Source organism: Phyllostomus hastatus, unplaced genomic scaffold (genome assembly GCF_019186645.2).
Source record: "Phyllostomus hastatus isolate PE091 unplaced genomic scaffold, TTU_PhHast_1.1 phas_contig_17, whole genome shotgun sequence".
Taxonomy (NCBI): Eukaryota; Metazoa; Chordata; class Mammalia; order Chiroptera; family Phyllostomidae; genus Phyllostomus; species Phyllostomus hastatus.
In genome coordinates this window covers 40,176,727-40,201,232 of record NW_025333664.1, presented here as the reverse complement: position 1 = coordinate 40,201,232, position 24,506 = coordinate 40,176,727, and the positions used below count along the sequence as shown (strand labels likewise).

General features: G+C 40.3%; 1 protein-coding gene across 13 annotated transcripts in view; it reads right to left on the bottom strand.

Annotated features, from left to right (window-relative positions):
- Positions 1-8,224: 8,224 nt before the first annotated feature.
- The window catches only part of RIN2 (Ras and Rab interactor 2), a 230,294-nt gene continuing 214,012 nt past the window's right edge, over positions 8,225-24,506 (bottom strand). For all 13 annotated transcript variants that reach the window (XM_045832679.1, XM_045832683.1, XM_045832680.1 and 10 more), the window contains 4 exons: positions 18,456-18,761; positions 16,857-16,988; positions 12,781-12,944; positions 8,225-10,022 (listed from right to left, as the gene is read on the bottom strand). In XM_045832679.1, the coding sequence (XP_045688635.1) occupies positions 9,699-10,022; positions 12,781-12,944; positions 16,857-16,988; positions 18,456-18,761 (926 nt within the window). In that variant the 3' untranslated portion in view covers positions 8,225-9,698. The remainder of the gene's footprint in view (positions 10,023-12,780; positions 12,945-16,856; positions 16,989-18,455; positions 18,762-24,506) is intronic.

Below are 24,506 nucleotides of genomic sequence, written 5' to 3'. Positions count from 1 at the left end.
TGGCTTTAGTTATTGAATTTTTAATTTGTAATAGCATATTTGCAGTTTCAAAGAATTTCTTTTTTTCCTCTGAATGTAATTTTTGTAACATCTTTTTCTTTTTTTTTTCCATACATGAAAGTCACATTGCAAAGGGTGTGGACACAGGGAGGAGTGATTTATTATTGTTATAGTAAATAACAATAATAATATGCCATGCCAATGTAATGTTTCCATAAGGCAATTGTTCTCAAGGTTTTAGCATCTTTGCTTTTAAATATTGTTAAACAAATAATTTTTTACAATTACCTAAACTCAAAGAATCTCTCTGTGAGTATTAGTTACAGTGTGATGGTTTTTATTTTTCTGTTTATCCCAGTTCTATTTTTGTTTGATTGTTTTTATCTCTGTCTTTTGGAGTAGAGACTCTATTCAAATAACCAGTGACTTTTAACTATTGATAAATTAAATGTAAAGCACCACAAAGCTTATTGGAAGCTGTGCATATACATTTAATTAAATATATCTTCCATATTTCTCAAAACTGATGAGTAAAATGGCCCTATAATAAATAGATCCCCTGGGAATGAAATGCTGTTAAAAGGAAGTTAGCTGTTCTTTCAGAAAATAAAAAGCTCATAAACTTTCTACATCACATACAGACAGTGTGATTAATTATGCAAACTACATAATGATGTCCCTTGGGCATGTGTGTACACACTCATGTGCGTGCACATACACGAGTGTGTGAGCAGCTGGCCAAGACAGAAAGAACCTTCTGACTCAGCCTGTTATAGCAACAGCATGCCTATATTTGTTTATTTGTATGAGCTGCACAAATGTTATTGACCCCAATATGCCTGAACTAATACTTTTCAATCACACTATAATGTGCATGAGGATCATCTGGTGATTTTATAAAAATACCGATTCTGATTCAGCAGTTCTGGGAGGGACCTGAAGTCTCACCAACCCTCAGAAAATGTGATGTTTGGTCCATGAACTGGATTTTCAGCAGCAAAATCTTAAACTGCAAAATCTGAAAAGAAATTTGAAATTTGCCAAGTATTATACTCAATATTTTCATGTGCTTATAAAAAAATAGAAGCTATCCAATATTCTAGTTTGTTCAATTACATATTAATATTTACTTCTGATGGTTAGTCTTTGGTGGTTGTTTTTTGCAGTTTTCTTTCTTTAAGTTCGCAGTAGATGCCTAAGTCTTTTTTTCATGAGATTGTATACCAATATAGTGCCATGAAAAAAGGGGAGTGAGAAAGATGAAATTTAATGAAATTGCAATCTGATATACAAGTCCACTCTCATAATTTGTAGACATGACAAAAAATTGGAGCAAGGATATCAAAGAAAAAGAAAAATATCTTTCCCTGGCTGGTGTGACTCAGTGGGTTGAGCAAACTGAAAGGTCACTGGTTTGATTCCAGGTCAGGGCTCAGGCCTGGGTTGTGGGCCAGGTCCCTAGTTGGGAGCATACAAGAGGCAACCAATCAATGTGTCTCTCCCTCTCTTTCTCCCTTTGTTCCCCCTCTCTAAAAACAAACAAACAAACAAATAAATAAGTAAATAAACTTTTTTTTAAAAGAGAGAAAAAGACCTTATGCTTTTTGGTAAAGCAACATACTTTAAGAGTAATCCTGTTAAATGTCACATGTGTATATGTAAATATCTAAATATATAAGTGAGTGTAATAAAATAAAAAGACATCCTGGCTGGTGTGGCTCAGTAACTGAGCATCAGCCTGTGAACTGAAAGGTTGCTGGTTCAATTCCCAGTCAGGGCACATGCCTGGGTTGCAGGCCAGGTCTCCAGCTGGGTGGGTATGAGAGGCAACCAATTAATGTATCTCTCACACATTGATGTTTCTCCTCTTCTCTCTAAAAGTAAGTAAATAAAATCTTTGAAAAATAAAATAAAAAAAGGAAACTTTCTCAGAACTATCACAGACTATAACAGTTACACTTTTACTTAAGTAATAATTTCTTTATGGGAAGTGTTACCGTTGACTCTCATGGGGGGCAAAGACAGTTCCTCTACGTCAAAAGTCACCACTGGCTGTGGATGCTGCTGATGATTTTGGCCAGTAGAAAATACTGGGATGTTACTCCCAATTTAGACATACACATTGTCATCATCACCGCCTTCACCACCCCTACCTTCATCAGCAACAACAAAGTTAAAGGATGGCATTTACTTTATTTTTAACCCTCCCACACTGGGCATCCCACCCCAATATATTTTTCTTCAGCCTTTGATACCTTTAATGCCTTTCTTCCCATTCACAAAACAACTCGCCAGCAGATAATTAAATGAATGAGAAAACAGAAATAAACAGTAGTGGAAAAATTTCCAAGTTGATTATCTAATGATAAAAACTAATATTTAATGTGTGTATGGTGTGCAATGTAGTGTTCTAAGACTTCACACAGATTGAGTCATGCTGTCCTTGTGGCACTCTGATGAACCAAGATGAGAAGTACATGTTTGACAGTGTGCACGTGTGTATTTTTTGAGGATGTAAACTGTGGATGTCATTTTATTTACACATATAGTTACATGTTTTAACTTTCTAAATCATTTCTAGTTGCTATGCTAGAACTACACTGTCCAATATGGTAGGCACCAGCCACATGTGGCTAATGAGCATTGGAGATACAGCTAGTGTGAAGTGAGATGTGCTATAAGTGCAAAATGTACACAATATTTTGAAGACAATTCTAAGAAATAAAACAACACAGTTTTGGCCAGATGGCTCAGTTGGTTGGAGCATTGCTCTGTATACCAAAAGTTTGCAAGTTTGATTCCCAGTCAGGGCACATTCCTAGGTTGCAGGTTCCATACCCAGTCAGGGTGCATGTGGGAGGCAACAGATCAATGTTTCTCTTTTATATCGAAGTTTCTCTCTCTCTCTCTCTCAAATCAAGAAAACATATCCTCGAGTGAGGATTAAAATAAAATAAAGTAAAATACCTCTTTATTACTTTAGAATGATTATTGAAATATTATATTTTGGACATCATGAATTAAATAAAAGATTATTAATATATTACTGAAATAAAATAATTAGTAATATATGATGTATTACTCTTCATTTTACTCATGTTTTTCTTTTTTTTTAAAAAAAAAGTGGCTACTAGAAAATTTAAAAATGACCTATGTGGCTAGCTCATATTTCTATAGAATAGCACCATGTTAGAAGTACATATCCCATGGTCTTTTGCCAGCTGAATAAGAAAAGATTGAGAGCCTACAATTGGTTAGGTGTTAGCGGGCCTAGACAGGTCTTACTACTCCTAGGTGTGTTTCTATATTAACACCTGTGTGTTGATTTAAACCAGTGGTTCTCGGCCCTGATTTTGCAGTGTAATCGCCTTGGAAGTTTCAGTAAATGTGCAGCCTGGTGCCCATCTGCAGAGAGTTTGATGGTTTGGGAAGCCTGGGCATCGGAAACTTTACAAGCTTGTAGGGGATTTGAAGAATTGTCCAAAGCTGAGAACCAGATCTAAATAGGAACAATGGACTTGATCCTGGTTATGGGCAGGGTGGGCAGACAAGATTTGCATTGGGGTCTGTTTCAAGCTTTGTGTCTCTTGTTGGAATTAGGGAAACAAGTTGTGAAAAGGATATGGCAAAATAGAGCCCCACATTTTGTCAAAGAGCTTTGTAATAGCTCTCATTGAAAACTGAGTGAGGGAAAACATGCAGTCCAGAGTAAGGGGGAAGAAATTGTCATTTCTCAAAGGGAGAAATGGAGCTAAATGAGGGGGAATGGGAAGCCATAGCCAAAAAATGTCTCAGTTACGTGAGGTGCTATTTGCCCCAGAAAACTGAGGACTGATTACTGAGGTGCCAACCACCACCCCCGACCTCTGTCCCCCAACCCACTGCAGCGGCTGAGAGGTGGACCCAGAGGAAAAACCACAGCCTTGAGCCGAGTGCCCAGATCTGTGGTCCCCTTCATCTTCCAGGTTGAGCTGAGATGGCTGACTGCAGTAGTTCTAACTTGTTTAGTCAAAGGAAATACTCAGGTTTATTTTCTAACATTTTATTTATTGATTTTAGAGAGAAAGGAAAGGAGAGAGAGAGGAATGAACATCAATTTGTTCCACTTATTTATACATTCATTGGTTGATTCTTATATGTGCTTTGACTGGGGATCAAACCCACAACCTTGGCATACTGGGATGATGCTCTAACCAACTGAGCTACCTGGCCAAAACTAAGATTCATTTATATAATGATATTCTAAATGTCTATTATGTAGAGAGTCTCAAAATTCAGGCAAAGTTCACTTAGGAATGGTAGAGTTTATCAGAATCAAGATAAGAAGATGCTGTCATTCCTCCAACTACCTTATGTCAATCACAGCTTCCTCAGAGATTTCCCACAGTGTTGGAGTCTGATGGCAGAAATAGTCACCATTTTACTAAAACTATTGGCCCAGCCATGGCCAGTGTGGCTTGGTTGGTTGGAGCATCATCCTGCAATGGAAGGGTTGCTGATTTGATTCTCAATCAGGGCAACATATCTGGGTTTTGGGTCCAATCCCCAGTTGGGGTATGTGTGAGAAGGCAACTGATTAATGTTTTTCTCTGTCTTTCAAAAGCTGAGAAAAAAAAAGTCTGCTGGTGGATTAAAAGAAAAAATTAAAACTACTGTGGCCCAGGCTTTTCTGAATAGTTTTAACTTCCAAGGTCTTTCCTGGCAAAGTCAGTGTTAATATGCCAAGCGTTTGTGTCAACTGCTATTCATCCTTTGATATTGGAGAAAAATAGATCTTTCTCAAATAAAAACCTTTTCTCTGAGACAAAACACTAGATATTTTCCTTCTCTTTCCTTCCGTCTCTTTTCTTATAATTCTGCAATGTAATATGAATTTTTTCATATTCCCAACTTCATCAGGGTTAACTAAGTGACCAACAGTTTTGGTCTCAAGTTCACCATTGTGAATGTGGTCTATCAGATACTTCCAGATGATTAAAATGCCTGTGTGTCCCAGGCACTGTAACATTTCTCTCAGGCATTGGGGGAGTACCCAGGCAGTGCTGTTAATAATCAGAGTTCTTTAGACTTCTGGCCAAGATGGAGGCACAAGCAGAAACACTTTGCCTCCTTGCATAACCAAAAGAAGGACAACAACAAATTTAAAAACACGGTAACCAGAACTGCCAGAAAATGGAATTATATGGAAGTCCAACAACCAAGGTATTAAAGAAGAAACATTCACCCAGACTGTAGGAGGAGCAGAGATGGGCAGCCAGGGGCAGAGAGGATACATGACAAGGCAGCAGCTGGTAGACCAGGTAGTCCCACATTTGCACGTGGATAAATCAGGAGGAACAACTAAAGAGTGAGACAGACTGAGCAATCCAGGGTTCCAGCATGGGAAAAGAAAGCCTCAAAACCTCTGGTTGTAAAAACCTGTTGGGGTTGAGGCAGCAGGAGAAACTCCCAGCTTCACAGGAGAGTTAATTGGAGAGACCCACAGGGTCCTAGAACATACATAAACCCATCCACCCAGGAATCAGCACCAGAAGGGCCCAATTTGCTTCTGGGTAGCAGAGGAAGTTACTGAAAGCTGGTGAAGAACTGAGCAAGTGGCATTGTTCCCTCTCCAATCCCTCCCCCACATATAGCACCATAACACAATGACCTGGGTTGCCCCAGCCCCACCCTGGTGAATATTTAAGGCTCCCACCATTACAATGTAGCAGGCATGTTGAGACAAAGAAATGTGGCTCAAATGAAAGAACAGATCAAAGCTCCAAAAATAAAACTAAGCAATGAAGAGATAGCCAACCTATCAGATGCACACTTCAAAACACTGATAAGCAGGATGCTCACAGAAATGGTTGAATATGGTTGCAAAATAGAGGAAGAACTGAAGGCTATGCAAAGTGAAATAAATCAAAATATACAGGGAACCAACAGTAAAGGGAAGGAAATTGGGACTCAAATCAATGGTTTGAACCATTAGGAAGAAATAAACATTAAACTAGAACAGAATAAAGAAATAAGAATTCAAAAAAAAGGAGAGGCTTAGGAACTTCCAGGACGTTAAACATTCCAGTGTCTGAATCATAGGGAGGAAGAGCAAGAAACTGAAAATTTATTTGAAAGAATAATGAAGGAGAACTTCCCCAACATGGCAAAGGAAATAGACTTCCAGGAAGTCCAGGAAGCTCAGAGAGTCCCGAAGAAGTTGGACCCAAGGAGGAACACACCAAGGCACATCATAATTACATTACCCAAGATTAAAGAGAAAGAGAGGATCTTAAAAGCGCAGGAGAAAAGGAGACAGTTACCTACAAAGGAGTGCCCATAAGACAATCAGCTGATTTCTCAAAAGAAAACTTACATGCAATAAGGGCCTGGAAAGAAGTATTTGAAGTCATGAAAGGCAAGGACCTACATCCAAGATTACTCTATCCAGCAAAACTTTCATTTAGAATGGAAGGCCAGATAAAGTACTTCTCAGATAAGGTCAAGTTAAAGGAGTTCATTATTACCAAGCCCTTATGATATGAAATGTTAAACGGGCTTATCTAAGAAAAAGAAGATGATCAAAAACATGAACTGTAAAATGACAACAAACTCATAACTATTAATAACTGAACCTAAAAAAACCCACAAAAACAAACTAAGAAACAACTAGAACAGAAACAGAATCACAGAAATGAAGATCATGTGGAGGGTTATCACCGTGAGTGGGGGAGGGGTTAGGATGAGGGAAAAGGTACAGGGAATAAGAAGCATAAATGGTAGGTACAAAATAGACACGGGGAGGTTAAGAATAGTATGGGAAATGGAGAAGCCAAAGAACTTATATGTATGACTCATGGACATGTCCTTGGGGCAGGGGAATGCTGGTGGAAGGGTGGCTGCAGGTCAGAGGGAAATAAAGGGGAGAAATATGGGATAACTGTAATAGCATAATCAGTAAAATATACTTAGATAATCAGAGTTCTCTCTCATTTGAAGTCTCTTAAAGGAACTGAAGATGAGAGTTGCCCAATGAAGGCACATTTATGAATGAAGGCATTCAAGGTTGGGCATCCTGACTTTTTGTGCTCTCTTACAGATTTCAGTTGTAACTTACACATGACATAAACTACTCAACAGGTTCTATTTCTATTCTGTGTCCCTGTAAGGAATATTTGGCAGTGCAAGAAATATTTTAAGAAAAATCCTTGCCTCTGTCTGGCATTCAACTTTTATAACATTTTTAGATTTGGAAATACATTCTCCTCTCCCTCCACCAGCATGTATATTTTTACTCTCCCTCTTATTCCTTCCAAACTACACCAAAATCTGTTTCCTGACAATTTGAGAACTGAGAAATGTCTGCGTGAGGGAAAAAAGTGAAGACACATGTTATGTTGTAATTTTAGCAGGGAAATATTGCCCAATGACAAAACCAGGGGCTGTCTTGTGATGTTTTCTTTGCTCACACTAACATTTCCTGTTTTGATCTCGCTTTCATCTTATTAAAGGCTGTTGAGACTGCCTCCCATTCAGATATTGTGGCTTGCTTTAAATCAGCAGAGTATTGATTTCTAAGGATAAGAACAGCATTGATGACCTTAATTTGGAGAGTGGGGCAGACCACTACATAGGTTGACTGTCGGTTTTAATTCATTGCAAAAACAAAAAGCAGGCAGCCTGTTCAGCAGTCTTTCTGATCTTGAAGTATCCATTCTACTGGGTTAGAAAATTTGTTTAGATATAAGAACTTACAACGCACATGCTAACTGCCAGACATGGCTCCAAGCACCAGGAATATAGCAGTAAAGAGTAAAAGGGAGAAAACTGTGCTTGAACAATGATTAAAAAAAAAAGACTAAACCTCTGCCCTGCTGATTTTGAAAGAGCATTGAACTCTCAGGGCACATCAGAGGTTGCAAAAGAAGGGGTGGCTTGCTTGCAGGGCCCTTTTGCTTAACTGTGATTGTCTCTAGGTCCAACTAAGCCAATTACTGTCTAGGTAACACTGGAAATCTTTCATGTTAGAATACACTTTTCCTTCTGCTCCTTGATTTTTGCCTCATATTAGTATATAAACTGCTGACAGAAGGTAAACTTCTCTGTTTCCTCTCTATGGATTATCTAATCACAAACACTGGCTTGGGTTTCAGATTAACATCTCATTATGTAGTGCACATAATGTTCTGCTTCCCAAAGAAGAAAGACAACTAAAGAATATTTCAAAAATGATTTTCACACATTATTGTACAATATTACAATGTATTATGTGCAAAATTCCATTTAAAAATCATTTACAAAAGGAAGTACAACACAGTATGTGCTGAGGGTTCTGGATGTATCACAAAAGCTAACAAAGGAACAATGTACAAAGCCAACCGAATTAGATGACTACACATCTTTACACAGTACAATAACATGTTTTAGCAACTACCTGTGTTACATTGATACAAGACCCTCATACTTTGTGCATCCCTAACCAGATTTTGCAAAACATAAATTTACTTCACAATACATTCTTAAAATTCAGATGGCCTTTATGGTGCATTTCCAAACTCTTTTCTAAACAGCATCTTATTTAACTCAATGAAAGTCACAGTAGACATTACTTGGTTTCTGTCTCAAATAATTTGATGCTATTAGTTTTGACTTATGTGGAAAAGAAAAATACATGTGTTATCCTTATTGTTTTTTTCCTCATGGGGGTTTCAAAATTGTTTCGAAGAGCAAATAACATGGAAAAATTTTGCCAAATCTCACTGCATATTTACAATATTCTCAGCATAAACAGTTCCTTCCATCTCCTCTTCCCACTTTCTTCAAGGAGTCTGAACCTGCAGACTAACTCTTTAGTCCTTTGTTAGAGTCTGTATTTCTCTCTCAGTCTCTCTCTACATTCATTTCTCTCCTGATCCTCAACATCACTTGGTGAAACATAAGATAGCAAATATCACTGAGCGTGAACAAGGTAACAGTACATCAGATTTCCAAAAGCCAGTGTCAGTAATACACCACTTTAAGAAATCCAGCAGTCTCTCCCCACAAAGTTGCTGAAACATCCAGTTATAGAAAAAAAACTTGTAGAATGCAATACTCTCAAATCCAGCAAGAGATTTCTTTTTGAATATTAAATGTTAAAATCACATGCATAATTATAGAATATTTTAAAGTTACAAAAATATTTTAAAAACCAATCCTGACAGTTTACCTGCAACTGCTATAAAAATTTCTATGAAATATATAAAAACACAAAGGCTCTTTGCAAAATTTTTTAAAAAAGGAAAAAAGAAAAAGGTGAAGGAAGCTATCCAAAGAACTCAGAAGTACCTGACGCACTGCATCGGCCAACCTTGTCAAATGCCTGCTGTTGAATTCAAGAGAAGAGCTTGTACCTTAAATGTTTATTCAGCACATATACATACTTGTGAGTCCACCTAGAATCTGGCTGCAGGTAGGTAGCAAACAATCGTAGGACCCTTAGACCATAAAATGCAATTCTTCATCTCTGAAGGAGAATCCTACTGTTTCATGTATCTCAGCTACCTTTCTTGGACAATGTGGCTAAAGATGCCCTGCCAAGTCAGCCTGTGGATGGCTTAGTCACTGAACTGAGGGGTCTGCAAGGAGGTGATTGCTTTTCAAACACAACCACATGGAAGCCAGAAGGCTAGGTTCCTCAACCTCCTTTGAACACACTGCTGAAAAGTCCCAGGTGTCTTCTATGAAGTGGTGGGGTCTCCTTCCCCATTCTGGACAATTACACCATAAGGATCATTCTTGATGCGCTTGTAGACAAAGTGGAAGATGTGGGGTTGTGGCCGGCTGTGCAGCTCAGCCTTGATTTTTTGAGGGTAAGTGTCCTCTGCCAGCTGCTGCCATGTTTCATCAACAAAGAGGAAGAGGCTGTACTCCTCAGGGTCCTCTACTTTAAACTTCTCGGCACAGAGCTGACACACATCCTCGGTGGTGACGTATGGTCTCACAAGGAGGGTCTTGCCCGTGCAGCCACTGTTGACCTCCTGGAATGCAACTCGGAGGTAATTCTGAAGGTGGAAAGAGATATTTGGGCTGAGTGAGAAGGGGGAAACGAGACAGAGTAGTTATAAGTGAGCCTGATGAGATGCAAGTGAGAAGCCTATTTTGCAAACCACTGCAGACTCTGGCTTCTCAGGATGTATAATGCCAGGACACGAGGCCTCCAAGGGCAAGGAAAGAGGCCATGCTAAATTTGGACTGTGGGGAGAGCAACTATATGGACTGAGTGGCTGTATTTTAATTCATTACAAATAGAAGGAACAGGAAATTCACTCAGTTATTCTGATCTTTGAGTGTCCTTCCTAAACCCTGGTTAAGAAATCTTGGTGAAGACCGTCAACTAGATTCAATACTGGGTTTCTTCCCAGCTGGAAAAACAAACTAATCAGAAGAGCCTGAACCAGGAGTCAGCAGGAAGATACATGTAAAATGTGTAGACCCAAGAGTATATATTGTACTCACTCTGGATGACTTTTCATGAAGCTTAAGCAAGGGCAGTAATGTTAGGTTAGACCACATGCCAATATTTGACCATTTTTCACCTCTCCAAATGGCAATTTCACGTGGTTTCATCTAATACAAGTAGCTCTGAGTACAATATGGAAAACGTCAGGAGAAAAAATGTAGGCTCTTCCACAGGGCTTTGGAGATGGAGGTGATTAAGTGAAAAGTGGTGTTGTAGGAGTATAAAAGATGTTTGCAGGCTTGGCACTGTCAATAGCGCCAAGAATATGCCATCACAAAATGCAGTAAGGCTTCAATCTCACGGATGCAAAGCCCAAATGAGGTATAAAGAATCCTACACTCATACCAGGCTCTCTGAGATTCTGTGACCCTGGATAACTTCTTCAGTTTCCTCTTCTACAGGAGTGGGGTTACCAGATAAAATAGAGAACACCCAGTTAAATTTGATTTTTCAGACATAAAAGATGCTCCTCTTCTAAATCTGGAAACCCTACTCTGGAGTGAAGGAAAGTGGTGCTCTCTTTCCAGGGTCCCATGTGAGGGTTTGCTGGGATGCTAGAAGAGAAATCTCTTTCAAAGGGAAGGACAGTGAGCTCTGCACTGGTAGGAAACTGACATTCTTGAATTAGAACTCCTTAGCAAATACACATGCTCCATTTTAACCATCTGTCCTCTCCTATCTCAATCCCCCACCCAACACTTGGCCAAGCACTTGGTATCCAGTTATTCCTTGACTTCTGATGAGACCTTTGTGAAAGAAGTCTACATGCTTTGCATTTTACCAGTGAAGAAACTGAGGCACAGAGAGGCTAAGCAACCTGACCAACTCCACACATCTAGTGGGTGGCAGACCCAGTGTTCTAGTGTCTTCACCACGGTGGTGTGCTGCCTCTTCAGCATGAGGAGACTGTGTGTGAGTCTGCAACCCCTGATTTAGGAGTTCATTTCCAAATGGAGTTTTGTGTCTGAGTTTTTGTTTTAACACCCAAATGGACTGCTGACAATTCCCTTTTGGGTTATATTCTAAGTTGTGCATCTTCTGAGTGAGCGAGGCCAGTGGGAAGGGATGTGGAGAAGGAAGGGGCAACTGTGGCCTCTGGGAGTCTCTCGGTTAGAAGCTCCAGCTGAAGAGAGGGGGCAGGAGGAAGGGGTTGGTGGTAGGTTGGGACATGAAGAATGAGCTTTTCTCATTTCTTCTGTTCTTCTCCTCAGAGGGTGTATAGACTATGAGTCTCCTCCTGGGACAGGCAATCACAGTATCCCAAGAGCCTGTGTATGCAAAATGCCTAACACGTGGACAGCTCTTCAACAGCCCAAGGGGAAAGGGGAGCACACAGTATTTATCTTGCTTTCTACATTAATGTACCTAGGAAGGAATTTCTGAGACTACTGCTATCTTAGAAAAGAAGTTGATGATTTTGCCTTTGCAGAAGGGCTGACTGTGAACCAAATGTACCTTTGAGTATTTTCAGAGCACTGAGAAGCAGAAAAGGAAAGGAAGGTGAATCTGAATATGGACATGGACAAATCTGTCCTGCTTAAAAATTCACCACATGGCAAATAAAAACAAAATACAGTCAGGTTTTATAATTTGATTTGAAAATTTCAAAATATGACTCAAGACATTTGTGGGTTTACTCATAGTTTCATAGTCTTATAAACAAATCAAGTGTTGTGCTGGGTAAAGATTTCTATAGCCCTAATCTGTCTCTCCTTTTTCAGAAACAAGCTCATATTCCTGGGCACCAGCTCACAGTCATAGGAAATTCCAGATGGGGACTCAGGCAGGACCTGACTGGCTGCCAGAGCTGATGCTGCCAGTGAGATTCTGGGGTCTTCTGTTTTGGGGAATAGGTAGAAAAAAAAGGAAGGGGAGGAGGGAAGGCATTACTGCACCTCTCTTTCTTCTCAGAGAGACCAGGTCCACTGCTGCTATTCGCACTCAGTCTTCTCATGAAACAAAGTGCCCACCACCTGTGCCAAGAGCTTCCTCCTTGACTTCCTGTCTAATTAGGTGCTCAGCATCCATGCTGAACATTCTGAAAGAAATCCTGCCTTGATTTGACTTTATTTCCTTAAGGGCAGCAAAACTTGGGTCAAACACACTTTTTGTTTCTTTTTTAAATATAAGCAAAACAGAGAAGTGAAACAACAAGGTCAGAGGGTAGTTTAAAAATATCTCTTCCACCGGATGATTTCACAAAGGGGAATCTCAGTCCCGATAGTCAGCTCTGCCTTCATAGAGGACAAGGGAAGCAGTGTGCCTCCTCCTACCCCTTATCACCATCATGGACCACATACCTGAAAGTCATCCACTGAGGGAATGGTCCGGTTGGTGGTTCTCCGTTTGTGCCACTGCCTCAGGGTGTCTCTGGTCTCAGAGCTGAGCAGTCTTGCAGCTTGTTCTTCTTGGAAATTCTTTATCAGAGAAAGTGCCCCATAGGCGCTTGTCAAGTAATAGCCTCCTAGAAAGAACAGAAAGAGTGTCCAAGAGTTTCATACTCAGGTGATAACTGAGTGGACTTACAGAGGCTGTACTTTGTATTTTCCCCATTTCTCACACATGCATTTCCTGTGGGACAACAGAAGAACACATCCAGAGCACATCCTTCACACCTCCATCAGTCCTTTCATGGAGTCATCCCCACAGATGCCCTAGGGTACTCGGGCCCCTGCCAAGGAGGGGAACACTGGCAGTCCTGGCCAGCAATGCCCTGTTTTCACTGATGGGATTCCCATTCCAATGGGTGAGACAAACAGAAATCTCTAAATTATTTAAGTGCAATTGTGAAAATGTTTTGATAGAAAAGGTCAGGCCTTTTGGTTGAGGCCTGATGGAAGTTGGGAGGCATGTGAGGTGGCGAGGTCAACAGCTCTGAGGCCAGAATCATTTACTTTAGCAACAGGAGTCCACGCATCTCCTGGCAATTTCTTTGGGGCTTTTTTATTTTTAAGGAATGAACATTTTCTAAGTTTCAAGTAAAGTATATGTTTTGAAAGGACTGCACAATATATGACTGTGTTTGCAATAATATGGGTTCCTCAAAATTTCTCCCTCCTTATTCCTTTTCCTATCTTTACTTGGGAACTAAGGTGACACATTTTGGAAAAAGTAATTTACAAGGAAAAGCAAGTAATGTCCCTTTGAAGGTACATTTAGTAATGATTTCTTATGCTTGTAAAGTGTTAAAAGACTACAATGCTGTGAGATATACAGAAATGTGTTCACAGTTCCATTCTCAAGTATAATTTGGTGCCTTCTTAGCAACTCACAAGCACTGTGCTATAGAACCACTAGGGGGCGCCCTCAATGTTGATTAAAAATTCCCTAATTGTCACCCACATTTTAAATTTAGAGACATTCTTTGTCAAAATGATGTTGAATCTCCACCAGAGCAAAGAGCAGGGGGTGAGTTTATAAGAAGTAGAGTCTGAGTACCTGCTCTACAGAAGTTTATAAATGTATTAAAGAAAACGAACATGGGTAGTTTATTCATGCAGGAATCAGAAGTTAGTTGTGGTTAAATCAGTTTTGTGATGGCCAAAGTATTTAGCTGCTAATGCAAGATCCCAAACAACTCTTTTCTCTGTTCAACAACTGACAACAGTCAAGATGCGATTGGTTTACCATCTGAGAAATGGGCAGACCACCCTGTAAATCCCAGTGGACACGTAACTTCAGAAAGAAACACACCTTTGTGGTCACTGATAGATTTGCTTTTTTTTTTTTTTTTTTAATGGCAGCATCACCTAGGCCACTCTGAGTAATACACTTTTTGTGCACACATCACACATCAGCCTTTTTGTTTACAGTTATTTGAATAGTTTAACTGCTCACCAGCCAGGAGTAAGTTCCCCGAGGCAGCTCCACATGTGAGTACAAAATTGTGAGTAGCTGATTTTTTACTAAATATTTGCCCCCAAAACAAATCAGCACACAACTAAATATGAAACACAGCAGTGCATTTAAATGCTACACAGAACTTTAGGAGAAAGCAATATTGACTTAAATATTCAAGAAAGAGGTGCTAGTATCAGAACTGGGACTCAGGGGTACTGTTACAATCAAGTTTGGGAGGGAGGGTGTTTCCTTTGGATATCAAATTTTAGACTCCATAGCTGTGATCTGCTCAGGCCACTAAGGAGAAAATGCAAAATGCTGGAAACACAAAACTGACCACACTTTGAAACATGTGGATGCAATTAGAGGAAGGTTTATATTTCAGCAAAACTAAAGCCCTACCACAAGAGCTGTGCACTTAAAAGGGGTTCTATGATGCTTTTTCCATAATGAAACTACCTGCTTAAACAGCAGAAAAGAGATGTGGGCTACTGCCCTGCAAACCAAAGAGGGCCTGGGGCAGGCCACAGAGGGCTGGGTTGATGTAGCTCTCTGCTCAGCAGCTTCTTCCTCCTGGTCTGTACAGCTTCAGTTCACTGGAGCACAGGCCTGGTCTGTAACCACAGGCATGCATCCCTGCTCCCATGCTCTTACCTACTCTCCCCAAGAAGGCAGCCAAGCTGTCTGAGACATAGTTAAGTGGAAGCAGGCTTAAGTTTAAGCATGAACTCACAGGCTGCTCTATATGTTCACTAACTGGGCCCTTGTATTTCTCTCAGGCATGATTTCTGGAGGTGAGGACAGCAACCTGCTGTGATCATCAACAGTGTCCAGGATAGTATCTTCCCCTGGGGAAAGCAGGGAAAGGTGGCAGGAAGTGCCTGTCTGGATTCCTCCGGCCACAAGACATAAGCCATATGTTTGTCCTAAGTGTACATTGTCAGCAACAAAACGGTAATTTTCTGAGTGAAACTGGCATGCCCTTTCCCTAAAGTGCCAAGAATTTGACATATTTATTACTAGAATTAAACATGATTGAAGCTAAAAAAAAACCCAGATGCATAAAAAATTATAAAAATGATGCAATATATAACAATGATGAGAAGTGTAATAATGATGGCTCGAATACTCCTCTTAGTCACTGGACAAATCCATACTCTTTCAGCCCTCCTGTCAAGCCCCAGGGCAGAGCAGGGAAGGAAAGTCTCATTGCCTCAGGCTGTGAATAATAGTGAGGGCAGATAAACAGGTGAGAGGTCCCAGGAATGAAAGGGGCTGTTCACTTCTGTCTGGGGTGGGAAGACAACATGAAAAGATAATCCTCACTAACCCTGAGTCAGCACTAACCCTAGAGAGGTGAAAGCTGCACTTTAGGGGCTCCAAGGAGGAGGGCAGACCTCATAAGAAAGCCAAGCAGTAGGAGACTAAAGAACACGTGGGTGGCAATACAATGAAGTTCCCTTCAGGAAAAGTACAAGTATGACACATCCCTGGGGAATCCTATCAACTCCTGGACCTTTTAACTTAATCCTTGACTATACTTCACTGGGGAAAAGAAAAAGAAAGGTCTATGTAACAATTCAGAGCTCAGGATCTAGCTGAGCTCTTAAAGGGACACATAATAATGGGTGAACAGGATTCACAATGGACAGACCCTGATTTGTTCTCCTTTAAAAAGACACAGTAACTCACAGCAGAGTCCCAGTTATTTCTGCTTTTCAAGGCTGTGTACCACAATGACAAACATCCAAATTATTTCCATGATAAAATACCTAATCAATGTGTCAGGAGAAGGAATATCTGCTAAGATATGTTAGAGTCAGGCAGACACAAGAAGGAAAGTGAATTGCCAAGATAAATTGAAAGCAAACAGCCCAGATTTTACTCCACTGTTTTTTTTTTATTTAAGCAGATACTATTTTTTAAATTAAAAAGAAAATCAATGCTGTTTTCATCTTGAAAACAAACATGTCCTTAAATGATGAAAACGAAAGACAGGCCTCCATCTGTTTCACATATACAATAGCCAGCCAGACATTTTTTCAGGCAGAAATATTCTCTAACAAAAGTTTGATTTCAACTTCCTCTTGAAATCAAAGAAACCATTTCTTTTTCAACATAGCATTTATTCTATTGAACATTTTTTAATTGTAATTAACCAATCTCAATAAAGTATAATTATGGCAGGGTTACACTTTCTGTGTTTTTCTGATGTTTCTAAATTTCCTACAATAAATATGTATTACTTTTGTAGTTTAAAAAAAGTCAGCAACTTTTAAATTAAAACTGGACTTAACCCTCACAATTTTAATAAAGCTCCCATATAACTGCTTAGTGGGAAAGGGGTTTTATTTTGGGATATATTCCTGGAGTCAGATAGAGGTTGTGTATTGTACAACATTGTAAGTGTACTAAATTCTACTGGATTGTTCACCTTAAAACAGTTGATTTTGTTACGTGAACCTCATCTCAGTAAAACCCTCACCAAAACCCTCCCAAGCACCCAGTTCTTTCCACCTTTCAGAAAGCATATTACCTTCTCCATGTAACAGCGAAGGATCTAAGAGCTCCATCATGTACTCGATTTCTGTGTCCAGTTCCAGCATATCACACTGCGCTATGACATAGGTCAGGACTGGCAAAAAATCGTCAGCACCATACATCCTCCCTAGGATTAGGAGGGAAGGGGAGAACAGGAATAATTTCACCCACATTTCTTTCTTTCATTTCCTACTTGCTGCTTTTATTAGATAGCGAGAAGTCATCCTGGGTAAATGTGCTATTCTTAAACAGAGGTGGGTGTTTCTGGAATCCTGTGTAGCCCACGACCCTCCCCACTGCCCATGTCTCAGACCAGACCTCACTCACAATTTCAGAATGAGCCTCTAGGAGTCAATGAACACCGGAAAGATTTTTTTCCCCACTGTCATGAATTACATCATTATGCAATAAGACACAGTACTTTTAAACAGCTTAACTTTCGGCAATAATATTACAAACTAATTTACAAAGTTATCTTCTTATCATGTTAACCCTTTGTGTCCTGTTTCCTAATGCTGTCTGTGCAAGTTAATAACAAACACTGTGAGAGGACTGAACTCAAACCAGGAATAAAGGCTGTTCTCTGTTCAAGTTGCCCACACAGTTTATTTAAATGTGCTAATTCAGCATATGTACAATAGATACACATGTGTAATGTATGGCCAAAAGATTTTAGTCCTTCTTTCTATTGTTCATTACAGTGGTGATTCTTAGCAGGGGTGAGGGGTGATCTTGTCTCCAGGAGAAACTGGCATTGTCTAGAGACATTTTTATTGTTGGGACTGGAGGGTGGGGTGCAAATGATATCCAGGATGCTGGTAAACTTCCCATAGGCAAAGGATAGCCCTCACAACAAAGAATTATCTGGTGAGGATATCATTAGTGCTGAGATTGAGAAACTGTACTTCAGAAGAACATAATCCTGTGCAGATACTTTCTAGGGTGTTTTATAAATGACTTCATGAACTACAAAAAATATATTTTCTATATGTGAAATATGCTGGCAAATTTAAGAGGTGATGCTCATATGCTATCATTGCTAGTGTAAGAGCTCATGTATTGTCTTTCCTCAACAATTTGAATGCACACACACTTCCATCTACTCAAAGAGTGGGTATTCGAGCCTGTGTTTTCTCTCAGTTCCTTCTCCATGAAGCAGTTTCACTCAGAGGAAAAGGTACTACTCATCCAATGAATTACACTAGGCTCCCTGAAGACCTAGAAGAATACAAGGCTCTATCACTATCTATGAGTCATAGTTAGGATCTATAAGGAGCAGCACACGGGAAATCCTAGGGCTTATTTCCCAACTTTATAACTCTTTTGTGAATTCCAATTACATTGCTTCAGCTTGTAGAAAAGAAGGGAGAGCCAATGAAATGGCTGGCTCTAATAAAACTGCACCATTACTGCATGCTCCAAGTTTCTGACATATGCTGTAGACCATTGACACAAACCCTCACTGGCCAAAATGTAGTAATGATTATTGCTAATATTTCCACTGTACTTGGGGCTGTGCAGGCTTCACCTGTGGGTGCAGACTAGCCTGGTCACTGGCCACATCACTGGCCCTAGTGGGAAATGGCAGCCTCACCTGAGTTGTTCTCCATGACAGTGTAAATAAGCTTGCAGACCCTCAACAGCAGCATGACTTTCTTTTCTGGAGAATACATCTTCTGCATGGTCATGAATTTGACTTTGATTTTCTCCACATCCACAAAATCAGGGGTTGGGGCAAAGACCCCCAGCTCCTGTGGATTCCTCTGCCGCACAAGCTGCAGGTTCTCTTTGAGTTGTTTCCATGAGCCATCAGCCATGTGGAAGTCTCTCAGCATGGCCTCCACGTGCCCCTTCAGGGGCTTCAAGATGCACTTGTGCATGGCTTTTTCCAACACCACATCTGCCAAAGAAAGTGCAGCTAATGTGACCATTGTCTGAAGAAAGAAGAAATGTAGGTCTGCTTTCTTGGAATGGACATCTATCTGCAACACTATGCACTGGTTAGAGGGCAGACAAGTTATAACTACACACCCACATGCCCAACAAAACTTGGTAGCACTGTCATACTCCAACCTTTCTTCTGTAAAGCCAGGAAGAAAAACATCTTCCCTGATGAATTCTGTTTCTCTTACATAAAATCAGTGCAATTAAATATATTTAAACTGCTTTTATGCCTTCTCCTCCAGAAGCTCAGGCTTCTGGATATTCTAGAAGACCCTTTTTTGGACCTAGTTCTTCCACTGATTGAGTTGATAGGTAAGCAAATATTATTTTCATGAAAGGACTTTCTAATAGTGAGAATTCAAGATCCCTTAAAGTATTTTTCTGAGGAAATACATTCAACTAAATATACATGTTATCTTAGATTGGATTCTGGACCCAAACATAATTCTTTATTTCATTTGCTGTAAAGGACATTAGTGGAACATTAGATGAGATTTGAATAAAGTCTGCAGATGAGGTAACAGTGTTAACACTGAATCAGTGTTAATTTTACTGCAGTTTTGTAACAATGTTTCTGATTTTAGGAAATACACACTTAGGGTAAGGATACAATGTCTGCAACTAACTCTCAAATGGTTCAGAAAAGAGGATGGTGTGTGTGTGTGTGTGTGTGTGTGTGTGTGTGTGTGTGTAAACAGAGAGAGAAAGAATGATACAAATGTGACAAAGTGCTAACATTCTGGGAATCTGGGCAAGAGGAAGACAAAATCTTTAGCACCCTTTTTGCAACTGTTCTGTAAGTAAAATTCTTTAAAAAGATTTTACTTATTTAGTTTTAGAGAGAGGGGAAGGAAGGGAAAAAGAGAGGGAGAGAAACATCAATGTGTGGTTGTCTCTCACATACCCCTAACAGGGGACCCAGCCCACAACCCATGTATGTGCCCTGACTGGGAATCGAACCAGCAACCCTTTGGTTCACAGGCTGGCACTCAATCCCCTGAGTCACACCAGCCAGGGCTGTAGGTAAAAATTTTTTGAAGTATGTTTTTGTTGAGTTAGAAACACCTTTAGGTATGGGAAGCATTTTTCTCCTTCTTTCTTTAGGTGGTTGCCCAATGGAGTAGCTTTCTTGGCTGACAGTGACATGACCAGGATCATAGGTCTGGGGATCCAGACCGAAGATGATTTATGCCTTTTCAATATCAGCTTGTCAATCTCAAATGTTTGCACATTCTCATCAAAGCTACCTAGATAGTAACCACACCTAATATCTGAGACTTTAATGTGATTTCATTGTGGAAGTCCATGTATCTGCTTACTTATAAGACTGGGAATAGTTGTTATCTTTCCGGCCTTTGAAATTCCTGACACTGGACCAGATCACACTGAATCCAAGTTATCATGTATTATGAGAAGGTCAGGGACAAAGAGAAATCTAAGTCAGATACACAAACATCAAAAACAACTTTCCGCCCTGCTTGGTGTAGGTCAGTGGATTGAACTCAAGCTGTGAACCAAAAGGTCGCCAGTTTGATTCCCAGTCAGGGCACATGCCTAGGTTGCAGGCCAGTTCCCCAGTGGGGGCCACAGGAGAGGCAACCACACATTGATGTTTCTCTCCTTCTCTATCTCCCTTACCCTCCCTCTAAAAAAGCCAAACAAACAAAAAAACCCCACAACTTTCCCACAATCCAAGGGTTAAAGGATGCCAAAAGTTATTGCTGACCCCACAATGATCAGCTTCCCCTGTCCAAGTTTCTCTTTGTTCCTCCATCTCCATATCCTATCTGGAAGATCTGCTTAACTAGAGAGCTTTATTCAACTATAGAATTCAGGTTGAAGCAAAAGAGGTTATAAAGTAAGAAGAAAAACATTTTTACTTAACATTTCACATTGGTTTCCATTGGTTATGTTGTGTTAATAATGTGCAACTTCATAATATCTTTGACTTTACTTTTTTATTACAATGAAAAATCAATAATAGCAATTAACATTGAGCATTCAGTTGGCTGGGCTGTAAGTGCTTTTTTTCATTATGTCATCTAATTCTTACAACTCTGTTATTTTTGCATAATACTGATACTATGGCCATTTTATACAGGAGGAAACTGAGACTGAGAGATGTCAAATCTTTCAGGGGGTGGGGAAAGGCATGGGTATGGTCCAGAGAGAGACTTGCCTTTTTAGTCCATTTTTAAAGGCAATTATTTAGAAATAAGACTGCTCTTTTTGCATTGATTTCAAGACTTTACTCCTAACCCCCCTCTCCAAGTCCTTAATAAATAGAACAACTATTAAAGTCCAAGGGATCTGGTACCCAGCTGGTTTTCTCCAATAAGAAAAACAGGTTCAGTTCATAAAGGGAGAGGGTACAATGATCTAAGTGAAAAAAGGAATGAAAAATCTTTCAGAATGAGAACTAGTTCAGAAAAACAAACAAATAAAATAATCCAGAATGATCACGTTTCATATATATCACTATCTGTTGTTTTTTATTATCTCTGATTGCTTAAATCCTAGAAACAAAATAGTTCAAACTAAGAACAAAGACACCATTTTAGGCAATTTACATGTACTGACTCTTCAAGTCTCAAACAAGCCCTATGGGGGCTCGTTTCATAGATGAGGAAAATGAAACCCAAGGAGATCAGTGCCACACCCTTAGCAAGAGGGAGAGTCAGAATTCGAACCCAAGAAATCTGGTTATGTGAAGTGTATTTATCCACCAAAAAAACAACATACTAGAGAATTGTTTGAGCTATATACAATATTATAAATTTTAGAAACAAAATGTTAGCTGAATAATCAGAACTGAAAACAAATTTTCTGAAAATATTTATACAGATCCCATCAACTGTCCCCAAAGCTCATCCATAAGGGGAGATAGTAAAGAACATGGCAGTGGCTTGAATGCTTCTTGCCTTAATGAGACTTGATATTGTTATTTGTAAGAATTGTTAAATGTGTTTCCCTCCCATGCTGTGGGTGATCACTCCCCTGTTAGGAAAGCAAGACAGAGCCTTCTCCCTTTTGTCACGCCAACTGACAGCATTCGTTTCAGAAAAGGCTAGAGATCAGACAGGGAGTCATCATGAGGCTGGCCATGCTTACCCAATGCTGTCTAGGGGGAAGTGAGAGCCTGAGAGGTCAAGGTAAAATCCAGAGAAGGTGAAATCTTAGAAAGCACTAGGAGCATGAGGCCTGGCAGCCAGCCGAACTCTATCTTTCTAAGTGACCTTGGCCAAGTCACTTCGTGTCACTCATTGTCATTGCCTCAAACTTCTGAACTGCCATCAGAATCATTGCCCATGGAAGGCAAGACAGAACTAGCAGTCTGAACCTGACTGATTGCTAAAACAAAACAAAATAATCATAAATATTCTCCAGGGGATTCCAATAGAAACCAGAACCTAAACAACATAATACTCAAAATGTATAGTTTGCAACCTAAAGTTACATGATAAAGGTAAATGATGAAGTTAGGTCATATGGCCTCTTGGTTTATTAGAGTTCTAGCATTCTGATAATTTTTTAAAAAGTAAAGTAGTAAAAAGAGAAGCCCATTACAAGAGATGGGAGCTCAAATTGTGAAATTTAAATATTTATAATCGCTGACATTTATTGGGCATCTATTTGTGCAGTTTCTAAGGGAGCTATGTATATATGGCCTCACTAAGTGCTAATCCTCAGTTCCACCCTTTGTAGTAGGAACTAGTGCCACCCTCACTATGCACCTGGGCATGGGGCTTAGCAGTCAAATGACTTCTCAGGATGGTGGAGATGAGATGCAAGCCTGGTTGCTCCTACTACAAAAAAATCAGGAGATGGCATGATCGGCCTCCCTCTGTACAAGGGCAAAATAATTTTTCTTTATGTGTTAACATATTTTCCTTTGGCTGTATAATTGGATTAAGAATTGGATTAAGGATTAGAATTGACACTGCATGGTGCTCAGTGAGTTCCAAGCACTATTACATACTTTCCAACCCTTCGACTGAGATGATACATAATCCCTATTCATCTTAGTGTGCATTCTCTCAGAAGCTGACCTTAAGACCAGGACTTGAATATGAGTAGTTCATCTGGGAGGTGATCCCAGGAAACACTGGTATTGGACTGCTGAAGTGAGACAAGAGGGGAGGCAGCCAATATAGTGTGTTTTATTAAGCTAGTCATCACTGGGGGCAGTTGGAGCTCACTCTGCTGGGAAGTCCAAGACACACCTCAGGGTTGCCTCACGGTGGGGAAGCAGCTGGAGCATTTATACACCTGCTCCCTTTGGTCCTTGCTTGACAGCTGCTCCCAAATATGGGGGAAGGCATTTCCATCCACCTTGGTGGCACAAGAAAGTGTCAGGTAAAATTTTGCAGTGTCAGTGGAGCAGGCACAATGGTGTCTAGTGCGCCATGTTACATGTGAAGAAACTGAGGCACAGATATGTGAAGACATGATGAAGCACACACAGCTCAACAGCAGAGCCGGGTCTTCCGGCCAGCAATCCAGCCTGAATGCTTCCTTTGAACTACCCACATGCTCCTGCCTCTCAGCCGAGAAACTGATTCTTCCCATCTCAGCACAGCTGAGATGTGACACCCAGGAAGCCAACAGCACTTCGCTATACTCCATCCAAACTGCTCATAAAGCACATGACTTGGTGTCTTAGTGGTCCTCAAGGCAGCTGTGAAGTTCAAATGAAGTTTTCTACTTTGTGACCTTGAAGGAAGAAGATGACCTTTCTAGGCCCCAGATTCCTCATCTATAAAATGGGACCACTCAGAGGGCATTTGTTGGGAGGGCTGGGTGAGAGCTCACAAAATGAGCAGCATCTATGCACCTAACACCTACTCCCTGGGCAAAAACCATTAACTCCCTCTGTTGCTTTTTGAATGTGTGCTATATGCCCTTGAAAAGGGATACCCAGTTTAATGATTCAGGCCTGTTTGGTTTTGTGTTTGTTTTTTTTCTTTCTGTTAACTGTGGTTTGCTTGGTTTTAAATGGGAACTGAAAGTGCTTTGATAAATTAATTGAAAAGCCACCTAGTTTCCTGTACATCTTTCTATTTTTCATGCTCTTTTACTCTTTCTCAGCCCCGCCCACCCATAGGTACAAAGAACAAAGATCGGAAGTCTAGCCCCTCTGGGTTTTCCTTGCCCTGAGTGTTTTGTCACAGCCTCATTCTGTCTCTAGCAGCCCAAAACCACAGATGAGCCAAACATCCTCAGAGACTGTGTATCTTTCAGAATGATGGGAATTAGAGGGCCCCCAGCACCATTTCAGATGAGAAAGTATGTGGTATGAAGGATGGGTTTGGTTTACTAGTAACTCTTTTTGCTCTCTTTCTGGGCCATGCTGCTGTCCTGGCTATATGTCTGCCCACTTCAGGCCCCTGACATCCTTGCTTGTTACACTGGTCTGCAAGTGATTATGGCCAGCATCTAATTTCATTGGTTGGTATTCGAACTAGAGAGACTGCTAGAGTTCCGCTGGTGTGATCATTCTAAAATGCTCTCCACTATCTTAAAGACTCAGAGTGCATCCCAGGCCTTGCCTTACATTCCTTCTTGCCAGCACATATCCCACAAACGGCCCATGTTCTTGCTGAAGCTAACAGTATTGCAGTCCTCTGTGCCCCTGCTCCTTTCCACATGCTGTTCTGTGTCTGGTGGGCTCACTGCCTTTCTTGACATGGATTCCCATGAA